Raw genomic sequence first — 21138 nt, forward strand, 5'->3', positions numbered from 1 at the left:
AGCAGCCAGCACACACACACACACACACACACAAGCGCGTCTTCTGTAAATCGGAGCGTTACAGCCAACCTGCTACAACACACACACACACACACACACTGAGCGGTACATGTGGATCTGTGTCAGTGTGTGCAGACTGAAGTATGGACGATGCTGCCGCCGGGTGAGTACGCTCCCTCTGTGTGTTCTGGTGGCTTCTCCGGTTCGCTGACGGCTTCTGCATGAACAGCTGAGTTATGAGTCAGGCTGTGTGTGTGTGTCTGTGTGTGTGTGTCTGTGTGTGTCCACAGTGATTCTGTCAGTATATTGAGCCCAGGTAGAGGTCACCTTTCAGCAGCCTGCATGTGTGTGTGCAGAAACAGGTGATACAGGCTGCTGTGTTATATGGTGTGTGTCTGTGTGTGTGTGTGTGTGTGTGTGTGTGTGTGTGTGTGTGTGTGTGTGTGTGTGTGTGCGTGTGTGTGTGTGCGTGTGTGTGTGTGCGTGTGTGTGTGTGTGCGTGTGTGTGTGTGCGTGTGTGTGTGTGTGTGTGTGTGTGTAGAATTAGGTGATGTGTCATATGGTCAAAACATCTGATGTCCTGACGTCCCCGTGTCCCCTCAGTCTGGGTGTTCAGGCGTCCCCTCATCCAGGTCTGTCCTCTGGTCCAGCAGGACCATCCAGGTGTTCTGTCCTCTGGTCCTGGACCGTGTGCTGAGCTCTGAGCTCCTCGGTCTCCTTCAGAGCTCCTGACCGGAGGAGTCGGGCTGTGGGACGCCCCTCCATCACTGTTTGACCCCCGCAGAGCTCGGCTTCTTCTTCAGTATCAGACCTGATGATGTCAGCATCACCTGTACCTAATGAGACAGAACAGGGTCACCTGAGTGTGACGTCTCCGTGGTTGTTGCATGTGTGTGTGAGACGGTGTGACACACACCTGTGGAGTTAAATGGAGTTTCATAGTCTGACAGACATTGAGGCCTTCGTCCAGTGTCCGTCCAGCCTGTCCACTCACACTGAGCTGCATTATGGGTCGTTTTTTGTAAACAGACGTTTGTGGGACAACATGTGGTCCTCAGCTGGTCCTCAGCTGTGCCCTCCTTTGACCTGCTGTAGTTTCACACATCGATCCAGAGGGGGGGGGGTTGTTGTTTCTGCTCTGCTGCTGCTTCACAGCCTCATGTGACTGCTGCAGCCAATCACCTCACAGCCTGACACGCCATCAGCTGGGCCATGGCTGACACGGCTGTGACCAGCGTCTGATCTGTGCAGGAGTGTTCGAAGGCTCAGGTTGTGTTGTCAGTGTGTCAGAGTGTGTCTGTGAAAACATCCTCCCACAGCCGGCAGCCGGCTCACTGTGCCCAGGCTGTCGGTGGCAGATTAATGCCACCTCCTCTGTGTGTGTGTGTGAGTCTGTGTGTGTGTGTGTGTGTGTGTCAGGCTGAGCTATTGTTGCATTGCAGTGACCTCCAGGAGCCACTGCAGCACTGACACATGCGCAGTAAAGACAGCCTGTGTGTGTTACACCTGTGGACACCTGTGGACACCTGTGGACACCTGTGGACACCTGTGGACACCTGGTGACAGTGTTCTCTGATTTTATTTAGACATCAGTCTATGAAGGAAGACTGCTTAGCTGGCTAGCTGCAGACAGTGTGACACCACTGTGTGCCACCAGCTGGAGCAGTGAGTCTGTCCTCTGAGGTAGACTCAGAGGTGTTGGTGTCTCTGGTCCAGAAGCCTCCAGCAGCAGCCTGTATGATGGTCTGCTGGATCAGGGACCAGGCTCCTAGTCCTCCACGCTGCTGATGTCTCTGTGTGAGGAAGAGGAGGCTCCGTGCTCGGCCGGCCGCTCCGTCCTGCGCTCAGACGTCTCCTCCCTGAATAAGTGTCTCCTGTCTGGACTCGGCGGTGGGAGTCTTTGTCCTCACAGAGACATGGCTCAGAGACAGAGTTCTGGACGCCTCCGGTTTGGTGCTGACAGACGTGCAGCTCTGCGGTGTGGCTCGCCGTGGCGGCTGCTGTGTTTACATCAGCTCAGCTTCTACTTCCTGCTGCTCCCTGGTGGAGCAGAGGCTCCACCCACAGACCGGGTCCATGATGAGAGGACATCAGACCTGAAACAAAGACAAAATGAAACATTTTCCTACGTGTTCTTCCTCTCTTCAGTGAGGAGCAGCTGCAGGTCTAGAAGGTTCCAAACTGTTAAACCTGTTACACAAAGAGATCAGAGCAGACACATCCACACGTCCTGATGACACATCCTGTCCTGTGTGTGTGTGTGTGTGTGTGTGTCTGTGTGTGTGTGTTGTCATAGACTGTAAATGTAGATGGATGAGGCTGTCGCTGTCAGACAACCCAAACATGGTCAAAGAGGTGGAGTGGGTGGAGCTGTTTAATGCACTCTGGTAGTGTTGGTTGTCACAGACCAAAGACTTCCATTCACACCCATAATGCCCTCCAGTGGCCAATCAAAGAACTGCAGGTTGTGTTTAAATTAGAGGTAGGGGAGGAGGTTCTGAACACTCAGTGAGAGTCAGCCAGATTCAAAGTAAACACACGCCCCTTTCTCTCGGAGCTCACCCTGAAGCCACGCCTCCAACCACATGGACGCACATCACCTGAAGACGAGCTGCGGTCTGTGACTTCGGCCATCATGCACGTACCTCTCTGTGCACAGAGCAGGAAGAGAGAGACAACCAGCCAATACTCCTACAGGGTCCACCCGGAGGATTGATGATGACCGAACTAATCGGTTGCTATCGGATTGTAAAGAGAAGTTACACTAATTTAACACAAAGAGCATCAGACTGAGACCTCCTCCCCGACCTTTAAGAGTGAAAATCCTTTGACACACACACACACAGTCATCCCCTCTCTCTCCCTCTCTCTCCCTCTCTCTCCCTCTCTCCCCCCTCCCCCCTCTCTCTCCCCCTCTCTCTCCCCCCTCTCTCTCCCCTCTCTCCCCCCTCTCTCTAGCAGTTTGAATTGTTCTGGAATCAAAGTAAAAGCCTCCTTTGAGACTCAGTCGATCACACAGTCTAAAAATGGAAGCCCTCCACAGTCAGAGGCTGTAAACACTCCACACACCATGTGTGTGCTGATGTCTCACCTTGCTGTCAATTCAATTCAATTCAATTCAATTCAGTTTTATTTATATAGCGCATATTACAATCAGACATTGTCTCAAAGCGCTTCACAGGAACCCCCCTAAGAGCACTGTGGCAAGGAAACACTCCCTTTAAGAGGAAGAAACCTTGAGCAGGACCCGTCAACTTAAGGGGGAACCAGTCCTGCTGCTAGTCAGAGAGGATGAAGGAGAGAGAGAGAGAGAGAGAGGGAGAGAGGAGCAAACATGATACAAACATGATACAGTACAGAGCAAACATGACAGCAAGATGAAACAGTGATTATATTGTAATAGATATCTATATATATCGTCAGTCCATAAGTAGGAATAGTAATTTGATAGTAAAGATGAGCAGCAGGGGCTAGTGAAGTCGATGAGCACAGGAGAGACTGCAGGTCAGTATGCAGGTCTTGAGACCTGCAAAGAGAGAGAGCGAGAGCGAGGCACAGAACTACAAGGAAGACAGTTAACACAGATTATGAGACGATATTACCCAGTATGATCCAGACTAAGGAGAGTGGAGGAGAGGTCAGAGGGTGTTCAGAGGATCGTGTTTGTGCCCCCCGACAACGTAGAGCAAGAGAGACTTCACGGGCCGGACTGCAGGTCATCATCCAGGTCTTGAGACCAGTGTGAGCCAGACTAAGGAGAGAAAAGGAGAGGTTAGAGGGTGAGAGGGAAACTGCTCAGTGGATCATGTTTGTGCCCCCCGACAACGTAGGCCTAGAGCAGCATAGCTGTGCTACACACTAGGTCTGTCACCTTCCTGTGCACACACACACACACAACCTGCTGCTGTGTTTACAGAGATGCTTGCTAGCATGCTAACAAGCTGCTAATGCTAAAGGTTGGTGAGCAATGGCAGCTCAGAGTGTGAGGCTGAATTCTCACACTGTGTGTTATACTGCAGACAAATCAGCTGTGTGTGTCTGTGTGTGTGGCAGTGTGTTCATCAGTGTGTGACAGAGCTCCCTGCTGTCAGACACACTGCAGTGTGTGTGTGTGTGTGTGTGACAGCAGGAGGAGCTCTGTGTGTTGGATGTTTGCTGTGAACACACATTAGCTTAGCGCTCATAATAAAAGTCATAAATATAAGACTAACTGAGTCTGAGGTCAGACACCACTGATGATGTGTCATGAAGATCCTCAAGGGGTGAGGTGATGTCCTGATGTCCTGTCCATGCTGTAGAGGGCGCTCTGCAGAGCCCTGAACAGACTGAATGGAGCTGTTCAGATGAACTGTGTTTAAGGCTTTTATTTTGAAACACGTCAGAGTGGGATGGGCACAAACATCAAACTGTCTCTCTGGCATGTCCTCTGATAGATTTGAGCCGAGCAGCGCCTCCTGGTGGACAGGCTGGTTGTTGCCACATTTCACTCACGTTTCCCTCCTTGTTGTTTATTTCACAGGTTTGACAGCAGGTCCAGTCCTCTGCCCGTCTCTGTCCTCTCGTCTCCTCACCTCCTTCCCCTTCATCTTTATTCCTCTCTGCTCCTCCTCTTATCTCCTGATGCTGCTGCTCTCAGTTCTCCTTGTTGTCTTTGTCCTCTTGGACCTGTCAGTATCCTTGGGACAGGCTGATTTGATGCATCTGGCTGTGAACTGCAGGTGGCGCTTCAGTGTGTGTCCACTGACCTGTGTGCCCCCCCTCCTCCTCCTGCAGAGCGCTGGTGTGAGCGTTATGGAGACCTGCAGGGGGAGCTGCTGTGCGTGGAGCTGGAGAAGGAGCGCCAGGGTTTGGGCCTCAGCCTGGCCGGAAACCGCGACCGCTCCCGCCTCAGCATCTTCGTGGTCGGGCTCCATTCTGGCGGGGCTGCCGCCCGAGATGGACGCATCCGGGTTGGAGACGAGCTGCTGGAGGTGAGGAGGCAGAAAGTCCAGAAGGACTCAGAGGACTCGGGGACCCCCCAACATTGATGTCGTCACAGTGGATCACTGCATACTGTGTGTGTGTCTGTGTGTGTGTGTCTGTGTGTGTCTGAGTGTGTGTGTGTCTATGTGTGTGTGTGTCTATGTGTGTGTGTGTCTATGTGTGTGTGTCTGTGTGTGTGTGTCTGTGTGTGTGTCTGTGTGTGTGTCTGTGTGTGTCTGAGTGTGTGTGTGTCTATGTGTGTGTGTCTGTGTGTGTCTGAGTGTGTGTGTGTCTGAGTGTGTGTGTGTCTGTGTGTGTGTGTGTGTGTGTCTGAGTGTGTGTGTGTGTGTCTGTGAGTGTGTGTGTCTGTGTGTGTGTGTCTGAGTGTGTGTGTGTGTGTGTGTGTGTCTGTGTGTGTGTGTGTCTGTGTCTGTGTGTATGTCTGATTGTGTGTGTGTCTGTGTGTGTGTCTGTGTGTGTGTCTGTGTGTGTGTCTGATTGAGTGTGTGTGTCTGTGTGTGTGTGTGTGTCTGATTGTGTGTGTGTGTGTGTCTGAGTGTGTGTGTGTCTGTGTGTGTGTGTGTGTCTGTGTGTGTCTGATTGTGTGTGTGTGTGTGTCTGATTGTGTGTCTGTGTGTGTGTGTCTGAGTGTGTGTATGTGTGTGTGTGTGTCTGTGTGTGTGTCTGAGTGTGTGTATGTGTGTGTGTCTGAGTGTGTGTATGTGTGTGTGTGTGTCTGTGTGTGTGTGTGTGTCTGATTGTGTGTGTGTGAGTTTTCACACTCTCCCCCTCCCCCCCCCCTCTTTCTCTCTCAGATAAACAACCAGGTTCTTTATGGGCGGAGTCACCAGAATGCCTCGGCCATCATAAAAAGCGCCGCCGCCAAGGTGACGCTGATCCTGCTCAGGTAGGAGGGCCCAGCTCACACACAGCTGGTCACATGTGGCGCCTGCTTCGCCTGGTGTTATGACATCACTGCGACTCTTCAGGGTCACTTTTTAGTTCCACCTTTATCAGGCAGCAGGTCATGACTGACGGTAATCTGATCAGCAGAGAGGTCGGTGTGTGGGTTGGTGATGTGACATTTAAAGGTAGGGTGGGAGGTTTCATTCTGCACTTTAAATCTCCTAGCCTACCTTTAATTGTTTCATGTCGGGATGTTGGATCAGTACTGAGGTTCCTTGCGGCCGCTCCGATGTCGTGTTGGGAGGACATCGCCGCTCCGCCCGTGTTCATCCAGGTGACCAAATCTCATTAAAGTCGTGTCCACGGGTTGCTGCTGAATGATTTATCTCTGGATAAAGGTCGTCACGGCGGTGAGCAATGGGATGTCAAAGGGCCAGAAGCTTTGGAGCTTATCGCCATGGAAACAGAGAGTGTGGCGTCGTCATGTCAGAGTGGACAGCCACTGTGATGTGTGTCTGCAGGCCAACACATCACTGAAACCGCAGCCTTTATGAACCAACAGCTCCTCCCCTGCTGTCTGCAGCTCAGCCAATCACTTGGCGACTTTCTGTCATGTGACTGTTGTGCTGAGGAGTGCAGGGTTTGTTCCAGAATCTGGTTGGTGCAGACATTTTATTTTGGGGTGAAAAATGTCTGCAGAGAGTTTTTAGTGCTTCTGTGTCAGCAGAAACTCCTCGTCGGTGGGTTTCTGGCGGTAACGCAGGGCTCAGCTGATCGCAGGCTGCAGAGCGGAGCGTGCACGGACGCACAGATCTACCATCAGAAAAACATGCTGTTAGACTCAGTGTGTTTAAAGCAGCTCCTTCATCATGAAAGGTTTTAAGATCTAGATTTCTCAAACAGCCGTCCTTCAGACGATGGTGCCTGGACGTGTCCTGTAGTGCCCCCACCAGGTCAGACTGCACCTCTGATATCAGGCTCGTTACACTCCCCACTCCCTTTGCAGGGAAAATGATGGTCTGACCCATAAATCCAGTTTGCCGTCAGCGCCACCTTCACCAAGGACGCAGCGGCACATTAACAGCAGTGGCTGACAGGTCGGCGTGCGAGCAAGGACTATTAAAAGATGTTCATGTGAGAACTGACCTCAGATCAGATGACCTGGAGCACGAAGAGGAGACAGACCCTAACACACTTTCGGGGGAACGTTCGGAGCATGCAGAGGGTCACATGGACTGTGCTTCAGGCGGAAAGTGTCCACACACTCCAATCAGACAAGCCGGCTCAGACGCCGAGCAGCGGTTGGAGGAAACTGATGGAGGATTTGTACCATCTGGCATCAGATGTCCTCAGACGGCAGGTATCAGCAGCCCCTCCTCCCTCCTCTCCCCCTCCTCTGAGGTGTTGTTGTTGTTTTTGCCCCGTCACACAGGAGCTGTTGTTGCAGTTGTTAGGATGATGCTGTGATTTCTCCCATAATCCCTCATCAGCTGCCCAGTGGAGCGCTCACAGGCGGCCTGTTCACTTGGATTAGTGTTATGATCCCATCAGGAGCTGTTAGAGTCACAGCTGCTGGGGGAGGAGGGGGGAGTCAGGATCCTCCCCTATCAGGCTGCTGTGTTTCCTTTAAAGGCAGCTAGAGTTCCTGACAGATTCCTGATGCTCACAGCTGCAGAGCTCCTGATCACAACACTGATCACTGATCACTGATCACGACACTGATCACTACACGGATCACTGATCACTACACGGATCACATCACTGATCACTACACTGATCACTACATGGATCACTGATCACTACACGGATCACTACACGGATCACATCACTGATCACTACACTGATCACTACACTGATCACTGATCACTGATCACTACACGGATCACTACACGGATCACTGATCACTACACTGATCACTACACTGATCACTACACTGATCACTGATCACTACACGGATCACGACACTGATCACTACACTGATCACTACACGGATCACTGATCACGACACTGATCACGACACTGATCACTACACGGATCACGACACTGATCACAACACTGATCACTGATCACTACACTGATCACAACACTGATTACTGATCACTACACTGATCACGACACTGATCACTGATCACAACACTGATCACTACACTGATCACTGATCACTACACGGATCACTACACTGATCACTGATCACTACACTGATCACTGATCACAACACTGATCACTGATCACTACACTGATCACTGATCACGACACTGATCACTGATAACTACACTGATCACTGATCACTACACTGATCACTGATCACTACACTGATCATGACACGGATCACGACACTGATCACTACACTGATCACTACACTGATCACGACACTGATCACTACACTGATCACTACACTGATCACTGATCACTACACTGATCACTACACTGATCACTACACTGATCACGACACTCTCACGACACTGATCACGACACTGATCACTGATCACGACACTGATCACTGATCACGACACTGATCACTGATCACGACACTGATCACTGATCACTACACTGATCACGACACTGATCACTGATCACTACACTGATCACTACATGGATCACTGATCACTACACGGATCACTGATCACTACACGGATCACGACACTGATCACGACACTGATCACTACACTGATCACTGATCACTACACTGATCACTACACTGATCACTACACTGATCACGACACATCACTACACTGATCACGACACTGATCACTACACTGATCACTACACTGATCACTGATCACTACACTGATCACTGATCACTACACGGATCACTACACTGATCACTGATCACTACACTGATCACGACACTGATCACTGATCACTACACTGATCACGACACTGATCACTGATCACGACACTGATCACTGATCACTACACTGATCACGACACTGATCAGTCACTGTCTCTGAATCTCTCAGTCAGCAGACCCTGCAGCGGGTCCTGGGTCTGACGGCCTCTAAAGTGATGAGTCAGATGACACACTCGTACTTTTTAAGACCGTTGAAACACAGTGCGCCCCCCTGTGGTCGCTTAGCCTTTTGTTCTGCTGCACTTCCTATTTTGAACAGCGTCACTTCTCTTTCACAACCAACACTGAGTGTGTGTTAAGGCCAACTCTCTCTCTCTCTCTCTCTCTCTCTCTGTAGAAATGAAGATGCCATAAACCAGATGGCCGTGCCCCCCTTCCCGACTCCCCCTCCTCCTCCCACCCTCTGCTCGGTCAGCCCTGAGGTAACAACATACACCTCTGTCCACATACTTTTGGTCACCTCCACCATAGAAAATGTACACATTCAAATAAGTGTGTGTGTGTCTCAGTGTGTCTCTCCAGCACCACTCAGTGTCCCCACCCCCTCTGATGGTCCCCGCCCCGACAGCCTGAAGCTCCGCCCCTGGGCAGACATAGTGGTCAGTGTGAGGCTGCAGAGGGTTGTGGGTCAAACAGTTGAGCGTGAACTTAAGTGCGTGTGTGTGTTCTGCTCCACAGGAAGTGACCAGTGATGAGGCCGAGCATAACATCAGGAACAGGAGCAGGAGCAGCGCCCCCAAGAGTCTGGGAGAGGCTGACTCTGCCGGAAAGGTTTCATTTACAAACAGCACGGTTGGTTGGTTGGTTGGTTGGGTGGTTGGGTGGTTGGTTGCTTGGTTGCTTGGGTGGTTGGTTGGTTGGTTGGTTGGTTGGGTGGTTGCTTGGATGGTTGGTTGCTTGGGTGGTTAGGTGGTTGGTTGGTTGGTTGGTTGGTTGGGTGGGTGGGTGGTTGCTTGGTTGCTTGGTTGCTTGGGTGGCTGGTTGGTTGGGTGGTTGCTTGCTTGCTTGCTTGGTTGCTTGGGTGGTTGGGTGGTTGGGTGGTTGCTTGGGTGGTTGGATGGTTGGATGGTTGGTTGGGTGGTTGCTTGGTTGCTTGTGGTGGTTGGATGGTTGCTTGGGTGGTTGCTTGGGTGGTTGGATGGTTGGTTGGGTGGTTGCTTGGGTGGTTGGGTGGTTGCTTGGTTGCTTGGGTGGTTGGTTGGTTGCTTGGTTGGTTGGGTGGTTGGTTGGTTGGTTGGTTGGTTGGGTGGTTGCTGGTTGCTTGGTTGGTTGGGTGGTTGCTTGGTTGGTTGGGTGGTTGGTTGGTTGGGTGGTTGCTTGGGTGCTTGGTTGGTTGGGTGGTTGCTTGGGTGCTTGGTTGGTTGGGTGGTTGCTTGGGTGGTTGGGTGGTTGGGTGAAAGAACGTCTCAGACCTGACTGCACCATGTGACCTGCGGCCTGTTTCCTCCTGCAGACACTAAAAGCTGCAGAGGCTGCAGACACTGAGCAGCAGGCTCCCAGGGCTCCCCTGGAGGTTCAGGTAACAACACACACACACACACACACACACACACACACACACATATATATATAAGAACAGTTTCTGTGTTGTATCTGAGAGGGAGAGTGTGTGTGTGTGTGTGTGTGTGTGTGTGTGTGTGTGTGTGTGTGTCTGCAGTCCTCCAGGTCACACAAAGGCTCCAGTAAAAATACAGCACTAACTCCTCTGATCAGCCCAGATTTGCACACCGTCAACAGAGGTACAACACACACACACACACACACACACACACGTCATCAGACCTTTAGTAACCTCTCTCCTCTTCATCCTCAGACCCGTCTTGCTGTGCAGTGGTTCCTGGACAGGAGACGGTGTTGGAGATCAGTAAAGGTCGATCAGGACTGGGACTCAGTATAGTAGGAGGAAGAGACACACAGCTGGTAACACACACACACACACACACACACACACACTGGGAATCTTCCATTGCTCCTTGAATGCACCATCTGTTGTTAAAATAATCCATCAAACCTCTTCATGGTCTCAGTGAAATAAAACGAGTCTGCCTCACGTGTGAGCAGCAGTCACATGACACAGGTGCAGAGAGTAATGGCTGACCTTCAGCTTCTGCAGCTGATGTGTGGAGGAGAGGCTGTAAACTGTTCATCAGCAGCAGCTCAGTGACGCCTCGGTTCACAGCAGCAGCTGGAGGAAATGAGATAAGCTCTCTGCTCCCACTGTTCCTCTCCACCAGGACGCCATCGTGATCCACGAGGTTTATGAGGAAGGAGCCGCAGCCAGAGACGGGCGGCTGTGGGCTGGAGACCAGATACTGGAGGTATCACACGCTCCCAGTGTTCCACCAGCAGATTAAACAGCTGACCTTCATGTGAGGCTGCAGACCTGGCTCCCCCTGTTGGACAGACAAAGCTCCTACATCCACCACCTGTGTGTCTGTGTTCAGGTGAATGGCGTGGACCTTCGTGGGGCATCGCACGAGGAAGCAATCGGCGCCCTGCGCCATACACCGGCAAAGGTTCATCTGACGGTGCTGCGAGACGAGGCTCAGTACAGAGACGAGGAGAACCTGGACATCTTTAGGGTAGAACTGCAGAAGAAGAGCGGCAGGGGGCTCGGGCTCAGCATCGTCGGGAAGAGGTCCGTCTGGAAGCACAGGAAGTCTTTGACTCCTTCGCTTAGTTTCCAGTGAGTTCACGTGTGTGTGTGTGTGTGTGTGGCAGGAGCGGCAGTGGGGTCTTCATCTCTGATGTGGTCAGGGGGGGCGCTGCTGAGCTGGACGGCCGGCTGATGCAGGGGGACCAGATCCTGTCGGTCAACGGTGACGACACCAGACACGCCTCCCAGGAAGCTGTGGCGGCCATTTTGAAGGTGACTCTTTAACAGTTATTGTAATTATTATTATTCAAACATTCCGAAAACTGAGACACTGTGTGTGTGTCTGTGTGTGTCTGTGTGTGTCTGTGTGTGTCTCTGTGTCTCTGTGTGTGTCTGTGTGTGTCTGTGTGTGTGTTCTACAGTGTGCCCGGGGTCCAGTCCTGTTGGACCTTGGTCGACTTAAAGCTGCAACCTGGATCTCATCTAGACGCAACTCACAGGGAAACCAGGTGTGTGTGTGTGTATGTTGTAGTGTACCTGTGCAGGTCAGGTGTGAGGATATGATGTCATCATTCCCAGATAGCGTTTGTTGTGATGTCACACTGGAACAGGAAACACTTTTTCTCTCAGGAGAGTCTCAGTGAGAGCTGCTCAGGTGTGGGGGCTCCACCTGTCACACAGAGCCCGGTGTCATGTGACCCCTCCACCTCCAATCTGCCCCTCAACAACAACAACAGCAAGTCCACCAGTGACATCACTTCCTCCTCTGCAGGTAGACACACACAGCAGGAGCTTTAATCAGAGCAGCTGATCACACTGAGGAGGCTGACACAAGGTTTCTCTGCTCTGTGTGTGTCTCTCTCTGTGTCTCTGTGTGTGTCTGTGTGTCTCTCTCTGTCTCTCTCTGTGTTTCTCTGTGTCTCTGTGTGTCTCTGTCTGTGTCTGTGTGTGTCTGTGTGTCTCTGTGTGTGTGTACTGTGTGTCTCTGTGTGTGTCTGTGTGTGTCTGTGTCTCTCTGTGTCTCTCTGTGTCTCTGTGTGTCTCTGTGTGTGTCTCTGTGTGTGTCTCTCTGTGTACTGTGTGTCTCTCTGTGTCTCTGTGTGTGTCTCTCTGTGTGTCTCTGTGTGTGTCTGTGTGTCTGTGTGTGTACTGTGTGTCTCTGTGTGTGTCTGTGTGTGTCTCTCTGTCTCTCTCTGTGTCTCTGTGTGTCTCTGTGTGTCTCTGTGTGTCTCTGTGTGTCTCTGTGTGTGTATGTGTGTCTCTGTGTGTCTGTGTGTGTATGTCTCTGTGTGTGTACTGTGTCTGTGTGTGTACTGTGTGTGTCTCACTCTCTGTGTCTCTCTCTGTGTACTGTGTGTGTCTCTGTGTGTGTCTCTCTGTGTACTGTGTGTGTCTCTCTGTGTGTCTCTGTGTGTGTCTCTCTGTGTACTGTGTGTGTCTCTCTGTGTCTCTGTGTGTGTCTCTCTGTGTGTCTCTGTGTGTGTCTCTCTCTGTGTGTGTGTGCACTGTGTGTGTCTCTGTGTGTGTACTGTGTGTCTCTCTCTCTCTCTGTGTTTTCAGGTGATGCAGGTGTCCGGATGGTGGAGATCAGCAGGGTAAAGTTGTCCCTCCTGTTAATGTGAACTGGACTTCTGGTCATGTGACCTCTGACACACAGTTCTGTGTAAAACCTTCATTAGTCAGAAGAACAAGCAGCATGAACATCCAGTCAGTCTGAACCCGGTCAGAGCCCAGGCTAGACCCTAACCAGTCTGAAATCCTCCTGTGATCTTTAGACCAGACCAGTTCAATTCAGCTTTATTTATACAGAGCATTTTACAATCAAACATGGTCCCAAAGCGCTTCACAGAAACTCAGAGCCTGAGACCCAGAACCCGAACCCCCTACGAGCACTGTGGCCAGGAAACACTCCCTTTAAGAGGAAGAAACCTTGAGCAGGACCTGACTACTTAAGGAGGAACCATCCTGCTGCCAGTCGGCCGGGTAGAGGAGGAGAAGAAGAGGGAGACAGGACAGAGAGGATGAAGGAGAGAGAGAGAGGAGAAGAAGAGGGAGACAGGACAGAGAGGATGAAGGAGAGAGAGAGAGGAGAAGAAGAGGGAGACAGGACAGAGAGGATGAAGGAGAGAGAGAGAGGAGAAGAAGAGGGAGACAGGACAGAGAGGATGAAGGAGAGAGAGAGGAGAAGAAGAGGGAGACAGGACAGAGAGGATGAAGGAGAGAGAGAGAGCGAGGCGCAAAACTACAGGAAGACAGTGAACACAGATTATGAGATGATATTACCAGTATGAGCCAGACTAAGGAGAGAAAAGCAGAGGTCAGAGGTCAGAGGGAACCTGCTCAGAGGATCATGTTTGTGCCCCCCGACAATGTAGAGCAAGAGAGACTTCACGGGCCGGACTGCAGGTCAGCATGCAGGTCTTGAGACCAGTGTGAGCCAGACTAAGGAGAGTAGAGGAGAGGTCAGAGGTCAGAGGTCAGAGGGAACCTGCTCAGTGGATCATGTTTGTGCCCCTGACAGCGTAGGCCTAGAGCACATAGCTGTGCTACACACTAGGTCTAAGGCTAACTGTACGCCTTACTAAACAGAAAAGTTTTAAGTCTAGTCTTAAAGGTGGAGGCAGTGTCTGCCTCTCGGACCCAGATTGGTAACTGGTTCCATAATAGCGGTGCCTGATAGCTGAAAGCTCGTCCTCCCATTCTGCTTCTATGAATCCTAGGAACTACTAGTAAACCTGCACTCAGAGATCTGAGTGTCCTATTAGGAACATATGGTACAATCAGGTCCTGCAGATACAATGGAGCCAGTCATGCAGCTGTTGATGGAGTAATGTGGACATCCAGACCACAGTGAGCTGCAGGAGTCCAGTCTGCAAGTGACAAAAGCCTGGAGGAGTTTTTCAGCATCACTCTGAGAGAGGATGCTCCTGATCTTAGTAATATTACGCAGGTGAAAGAAGGCGGTCTGAGAGACCTGGAGACCATCCACCTCTGACTGACCTGTTCAACCTGCTCTCAGGTCTGTTCGTGTCTCTGACCCCGTTCTGGTCTCCTCTCTCAGAGCACCACTGACTCACTCGGGGTGAGCATTGCTGGGGGGAAGGGCAGTCCTCTGGGTGACATCCCCATCTTCATCGCTATGATTCAGGCCAATGGAGTCGCCGCCAAGACACACCGACTGAAGGTCAGGTCGGCCGGGAGCGTGGCAGAGCAGATGCATGATGTGTGGAGGAATGATGGAGCATGATCAGTTCAGTGTGTGTGTGTGTGTGTGTGTGTGTGTGTGTTCAGGTGGGCGACAGGATCGTCAGCATCAACGGTCAGTCTGTGGACGGTCTGTCTCACAGCGAGGTCGTCACCATGCTGAAGAACAGCTACGGAAGCATCGGCCTGCAGGTAGGCGGAGACCCCCCTCCACCAGGCTGCTGGCACATGAGCCCAGTGTACTGAGAGGCTGTGTGTGTCTGTCTGTGTGTGTACTGTGTGTTTTAATGTATCTGTGTGTGTGTGTCTGTCTGTGTGTGTACTGTGTGTTTCAATGTATCTGTGTGTGTGTGTCTGTCTGCGTGTGTACTGTGTGTTTCAATGTATCTGTGTGTGTGTGTCTGTCTGCGTGTGTACTGTGTGTTTCAATGTATCTGTGTGTGTGTGTCTGTCTGCGTGTGTACTGTGTGTTTTAATGTATCTGTGTGTGTGTGTCTGTCTGTGTGTGTACTGTGTGTTTCAATGTATCTGTGTGTGTGTGTGTCTCAGGTGGTGGCAGACACCAACATCAGTGCCATCGCCTGTCAGGTGGAGAACTTATCCAGCAACTCCAGCATGTCAGCCAATACTGACACACACACGCCGGAGCCCGAGTGAGCACACAAAGACGCACACAGACACACTGAGACACACATGAACACACAGACACACACAGACACACATGAACACACACACACAGACACACACAAACACACAGACACACACACAGACACACACACAGACACAGACACACAGACACACACACACAGACACACTGACACACATGAACACACACACACAGACACACACAAACACACAGACACACACACAGACACACACACAGACACACACACAGACACAGACACACACACACAGACACACTGACACACACACACAGACACAGACACACACACAGAGTGTTTAATGATGGACTGACTCCTCCCTTCCCGCTCAGAGGTCCGCGGCCCCGCAGCATCAGTCTGGAGAAAGGTTCTGAGGGACTCGGCTTCAGCATCGTCGGCGGGTTCGGCAGTCCACACGGAGACCTGCCCATCTATGTCAAAACCGTCTTCAGCAAGGTCAGGACACACCAGAGCTGATTACACTGTGACAGCAACACACTCGTCCAGCTGTCCCTCTGCTGGACGAACCTCAGAGGCCGGGGCTGCAGGTCACTCTCAGACCTGGTGGTGGCAGTGTTGTTCTGCTGTTTAAGTCATACAGCAGAGCCACGGTCACATGACGCAGCAGCAGCCGGCGATCTACTGCAGAAAAGCATCTTCCTTATTATTAGAGTGTTTCCATGACAACCCCTCTGCAGATGATGATGCAGTTGAGGGGGGGAGTTAGTTCATCATCATGAGCTAAAAGCTCTGTGTGTGTGTCTGTGTGTGTTTCAGGGCGCAGCAGCAATGGACGGGCGTCTGAAGCGAGGCGATCAGATCCTGACGGTGAACGGAGAGAGTCTGCAGGGAGCGACACATGAGCAGGCAGTCGCCATTCTGAAGAGACAGAAAGGAACGGTCACACTGGACGTCCTCTCATAACACACACACACACACACACACACACTCCCAGCAGCATGCACACATGTATGAACACACACACTCTGACTCTTGGACTGCATTTAATCATTGGATCGCCACCTCTGAACCACCCAACCTGCACAAAAAGACAACAAACAGCATCAGACTGTGGCCTCACACACACACAGACACACACAGACACACACACACACACACACACTCTGACTCTGCAGCACAGCCTGCACTTTCATAACAAAGTTTCTCGACGTCTGGGTTGGGTCACATGATGGCGTCCTTCACATGGTGTGATGAGGTCTGGCAGCTAAAATGTAACAAGATGGCGGATCGTGCACTTTTAGCTTCTTTAACATGGTCCAGGCGGAGCACAGACGTAGATGAATGGTCTGGGATTCACTGACCTCACCGTACGACACGCCCACTGATGACGTCATGGATTTTTATTGCTGTTCCTGAACATAAATGTAACGTGTCCATACTCCTCAGTCACTTTGGTAAGCAGCTGTGCTTAGCATCATAAAAAGAAGTTAGCCTGGACATGCTACCACTAGCTATTCACTCAGCTGGCAGCTATGTAAAGCATTGTAAAAACAACTAGGCTAATGCTGCTAATGTTAGCGACACCGTGCTGTCAGGTTGAGCTGCTGAGACTCGGACCGTGTCCACCCAGGTGAAAGGTGGCTCAGGGTTCAGTTTGGAGGGTTTGGCTGATGCTTTTCTGAGGTTAGTGTGTAATCCATTGGATCAACTGAACCATGTGACCCAAACAGGTTGAGAAACTCTGTCAATGTTCAACATGGGTCCTGAGTCCAGGCTGCACGAGAGCCTGAGGAACAAAAAGGGAACAATGTGTCTGCTGCATGTTAGCTTAGCATGTTAGCTCGTCCGTGTTAAAGCACTGGTTAGCTGTTAGCTGTTATAAATATGGAGAACACTGCTCTGGTATCAGGGTCAGAGGGACCGTCTGGGGGTCCACAGCAGAGTCTTCTAACTTTTGTCAGAAGGCCTCTGCAGAGCCTGGGACACCCGGGCAGAGCCTGGGACACCCGGGCAGAGCCAGGAAGAGAGCTGCTGAACCTTTGTGCAGACGGGATGGATCAGAGGAACGCCCTGAAAGTTCCTGCTTGTTTTTGTATCTTCCAGCTAGCAGCAGAGCGGCTCACTGCTTTCAGAGATAATGCAGGTTTAGATTTTTGGTGTTTTGTTAGAATTTCACATCCAGCCCTGGAAACATGAAGCAGTGAGCCTCAGCTGCTGGAGCAGCACTCACACCGAGTGCTGTTCGCTCCGACCCAGTGCCGCAGAGTCCCCGTCCTCCTGTCCCTCATTATCTGGCACTAATGAGTTGTTATGAAATATTAATACACACCGAGTGTTACGTGTTGATGTCTCTCAGGGCTTGGTGGGCATGGAGACCACCGGTTGCCCCGGTAACAAATACAGTGTCTTCCACGTGCTTGTTGTCATGGAGAGGGAAGGCAGAGGAGAAGTGGACTCTTCCCGCCCTCTGTCTCCTGATCAGGCGATGATGTCACATCTATATTTATAATCCATTTTCCAGATTACAGTTGCACAGAGGAGGCGTCTGAACCCGTGCTTGTCGGTGTGGGTGGCTGCAGGATGGAGCTCAGGAGCTCCAGCAGCCCTCAGATGTAGCTGCTTCAGAGTGGACTGAGCAGCGTTAGCTTAGCTCTTAGCTGATGCATGGACCGTCCTGCTGCTGAGACGTGACCGCAGCCGAACAGCAGCACATCAGTGATGCTAGCTGTTAGCACCGCTTTGCTAACTCTATGCTACACCTTAGTTAGCAGTTTAGCAGCTGTCAGGCTCGCTGAGGGAGAGCTCTGATTGGTTCAGAACCTTTTACATATCAGACATGGGTTGGTGATAAATGTAATTTATTTTTTGATCTGAAATGAACATGTTGAGTCAGGAAGCAGCTTCGTTTTATTAACGATGTTCTCTGAATGATTAACAAGGAAATGATGTCACATGATGTGGGAACACAGAACTGAATGGAGCTTTCTCAGTACAGGTGGATTCATGATTAGAACCTCAGAATAAAATTGATTCAAAGCTGCTCTGTCATCATTTGTTAGAGGAACCTGCCAGGCGCTGGCTTCCTTTCACCTGCAGGGGGTGCTGCTGCTCACAGGCAGCACGGATTGACGTGTCAGCGCCCTCTGGAGGTCAAACTGTTCCAGTGTTCTTCAGGAACCTCTGAAGTGAACCAGTGAACTGTCGCACAGTTCTCACCAGCCGACAGCCCGACGACCTTAGTGAAGTGTTAGGATCCAAACTGCAGCTGATGACCAACAATAAATCACCCCTGAACTCCTCACAGCAGAAGCTCCGCCCGCCTGGGACGAGCGGCACAGACAGACAAACATAAAGGGCCCACGGCCAATAGGATCCCTGCTGGATGGTCACATGGCAGTGGCTCTGTCCTCAGCGGTGTCAGCCGCCAGGTTGCTGTAGGCGCTCATGTTGTCTTTGCTCCTGATGGACACAAACATTCACACTGTTCAAAGCGGAGGACAACTGGAGACAGCAGGGGACAGAGGACGACAGGAGACGGCAGAGGACAACTGGAGACAGCAGGGGACAGAGGACGACAGGAGACGGCAGAGGACAACTGGAGACAGCAGGGGACAGAGGACGACAGGAGACGGCAGAGGACGACTGGAGACAGCAGGGGACAGAGGATGACTGGAGACAGCAGGGGACAGAGGACAACTGGAGACAGCAGGGGACAGAGGACAACAGGTGACAGGACAACGGGACAGATGTCTCACCAGAGCACGTCCACGCTCGTCTCGTAGGTGTTGCTCATGTCTCTCGCGGACTCTTTACTGTTCTTCCTCCTGCACACAGGTGGAGAAAAGATGACACCACTGTTTGAAAGAAGCATCAGGACTCCACCCTCAGGAGGAGGAAGAGGAGGAGGAGATGCTCTGGTACCTGATGGGGTCCAGATCCATCTGGTTGGTGGTGCTCACGGCGACCTCCACGCTGCTCCTCCTCCTGCACACATCAGCCAATGATGACACCTGCTGTCCTTCCTTTCTTTGATCCGTGGCAGCATGTCTGTCTCTGTCCTCTGTCTCCTAACCTGCAGTCTGTCTCTGTCTCCTGACCTGCGGTCTGTCTCTGTCCTCTGTCTCCTGACCTGCGGTCTGTCTCTGTCCTCTGTCTCCTGACCTGTGGTCTGTCTCTGTCTCCTGACCTGCAGTCTGTCTCTGTCTCCTGACCTACAGTCTGTTCTCTGTCTCCTGACCTCTGTCTCCTGACCTGCAGTCTGTCCTCTGTCTCCTGACCTCTGTCTCCTGACCTGCAGTCTGTCTCTGTCTCCTGACCAGCAGTCTGTTTCTGACCTCTGTCTCCTGACCAGCAGTTTGTCCTCTGTCTCCTGACCTGCAGTCTGTCTCTGTCCTCTGTCTCCTGACCTACAGTCTGTCCCCTGTCTCCTGACCTGCAGTCTGTCTCTGTCTCCTGACCTGCAGTCTGTCTCTGACCTCTGTCTCCTGACCTGCAGTCTGTCTCTGACCTCTGTCTCCTGACCTGCAGTCTGTCTCTGTCCTCTGTCTCCTGACCTGCAGTCTGTCTCCTGACCTGCAGTCTGTCTCCTGACCTGCAGTCTGTCTCTGACCTCTGTCTCCTGACCTGCAGTCTGTCTCTGTCCTCTGTCTCCTGACCTGCAGTCTGTCTCCTGACCTGCAGTCTGTCTCCTGACCTGCAGTCTGTCTCTGTCCTCTGTCTCCTGACCTGCGGTCTGTCTCTGTCTCCTGACCTGCGGTCTGTCCTCTGCCTACCGTCTGTTGTCCGTCTCACTAGTATCATTTGATATGATTTATGGACAGCAACGTACGCTCTGCCTGCGTCTCTGCTGCCGTCACATAAACTCACCTGCTGGACTGCTCGCACCACGCCTTCTTCACCAGGAAGCTCACAAAGGCGAGGAAGAGGAAGCCGGAGACGGCGATGAGGCCGGTCAGCCACTGAGGCAGCAGCCGCTCGCTGGTCTGAGGCAGAGCTGCACACACAGAGGTCAGAGGTCACTCAGTCAGCTGATCATTTTGAAGACAGTGTCCTTAATGATTGATTACATGTGTTGAACCTGGTTACTGTAGTCAGCCAGGCGCTGAGTTCAACATTAACTCCTCCTGTGTCAATGATCATTTTCTCAGAGCTGCTCTTCATGTTACTGTGACATGTTCTGTGCAGTCTGATCTTTATAAAACATAAAGCTGCAGGCAGGTGGAACGGCGCCTCACCTGTAACCACGGTAACACAATAAGAGCTGATTCCTGCAGCAAGCAGCAGATTCTGTCAGAACCTGTTTCTGACTCCAGAAGCTTCAGGACACTTTTCATGTTTACATCATTATTACTTTATGAACAGAGATAACAGGTTCATCAGAACTGCTCCGTGCTGTCTTTGGTTTACAGAACAGAGCTCGTACCTGACTGCGCCATCACCACGCCAACCGCCAGCAGCAAACAGGAAGTCAGTGCAGACAGATTCTCCATCGCCGAGTCTGACAGAAACACAGCTGCAAAGTAAACTCCAGACACACTGAGAGAGAGTGGAGCGGACGAGTGTGTGTGACAGCAGGTCAGTGTTGGAGGTGTGAGTGAGAGGATCAGCACGTCCGCTCTGTTAATGTTTAACGTTTTATTGTTTCTGCTGTCGGCTCCGCCTGCAGCTCTGGGTGTTTGTCTCAGACTGTCTTCAATAAATCTGTCAGTCACCACCAGCTAACTGACTTCGACCAATCAGATCAGAGAGGAAACACGATCAGCAGCTCTCGCTCTTTACACCAGAAGCGAAAGCCGCTGTGAACCAGCTCCAGTCAATGGGAGTATTTACACCGGACACGTAGCAGCTCCACGCTGCTCCACAGATGCACCGGTTCTATAGGAAGCTTCAGTTTGACCCAAACTCAATGAGCGGACAGGAAGCCAGGCACCACAGGGTTTCTGGTAGATTTTCAAAATAAAACGCTGTGAGACTGAACAAGCAGCAGAGAAACAGCC

General features: G+C 51.6%; 2 protein-coding genes across 2 annotated transcripts; one reads left to right on the top strand and one right to left on the bottom strand.

Annotated features, from left to right (window-relative positions):
• Positions 1-3967: 3967 nt before the first annotated feature.
• Positions 3968-18181, top strand: LOC114434663 (multiple PDZ domain protein-like). Its single transcript, XM_028403996.1, has 20 exons — positions 3968-3982; positions 4719-4970; positions 5778-5869; positions 9057-9141; positions 9229-9318; positions 9398-9511; positions 10173-10238; positions 10377-10458; positions 10533-10639; positions 10954-11037; positions 11164-11357; positions 11441-11588; positions 11738-11824; positions 11946-12087; positions 12876-12910; positions 14377-14499; positions 14607-14711; positions 15069-15172; positions 15514-15637; positions 15959-18181. The coding sequence occupies exons 1-20, from the start codon at positions 3968-3970 to the stop codon at positions 16103-16105; spliced, it is 2196 nt and encodes a 731-aa protein (XP_028259797.1). The 3' UTR covers positions 16106-18181.
• pdzk1ip1 (PDZK1 interacting protein 1) lies at positions 18032-20873 on the bottom strand. The gene is made up of 5 exons (XM_028403196.1): positions 20565-20873; positions 20009-20135; positions 19064-19126; positions 18898-18966; positions 18032-18601 (listed from the first exon to the last, which is right to left on the bottom strand). The coding sequence occupies exons 1-5, from the start codon at positions 20629-20631 to the stop codon at positions 18529-18531; spliced, it is 399 nt and encodes a 132-aa protein (XP_028258997.1). The 5' UTR covers positions 20632-20873; the 3' UTR covers positions 18032-18528.
• Between the last annotated feature and the right edge of the window lie 265 nt (positions 20874-21138).

This window comes from Parambassis ranga, chromosome 4, assembly GCF_900634625.1.
Source record: "Parambassis ranga chromosome 4, fParRan2.1, whole genome shotgun sequence".
In the NCBI taxonomy this organism is placed as follows: Eukaryota; Metazoa; Chordata; class Actinopteri; family Ambassidae; genus Parambassis; species Parambassis ranga.

Coding starts and splice junctions, on each gene's coding strand:
- LOC114434663 (XM_028403996.1), top strand. Junction 9,142..9,228: donor TCTGCTCGGTCAGCCCTGAG/GTAACAACATAC, acceptor TGTGTGTCTCAG/TGTGTCTCTCCAGCACCACT. Junction 10,640..10,953: donor GAGGAAGAGACACACAGCTG/GTAACACACACA, acceptor CCTCTCCACCAG/GACGCCATCGTGATCCACGA.
- pdzk1ip1 (XM_028403196.1), bottom strand. CDS start 20,631: ATGGAGAATCTGTCTGCACTGACTTCCTGTTTGCTGCTGGCGGTTGGC. Junction 20,136..20,564: donor CGTGGTGATGGCGCAGTCAG/GTACGAGCTCTG, acceptor CTGTGTGTGCAG/CTCTGCCTCAGACCAGCGAG. Junction 18,602..18,897: donor ACGAGCGTGGACGTGCTCTG/GTGAGACATCTG, acceptor TGTGTCCATCAG/GAGCAAAGACAACATGAGCG.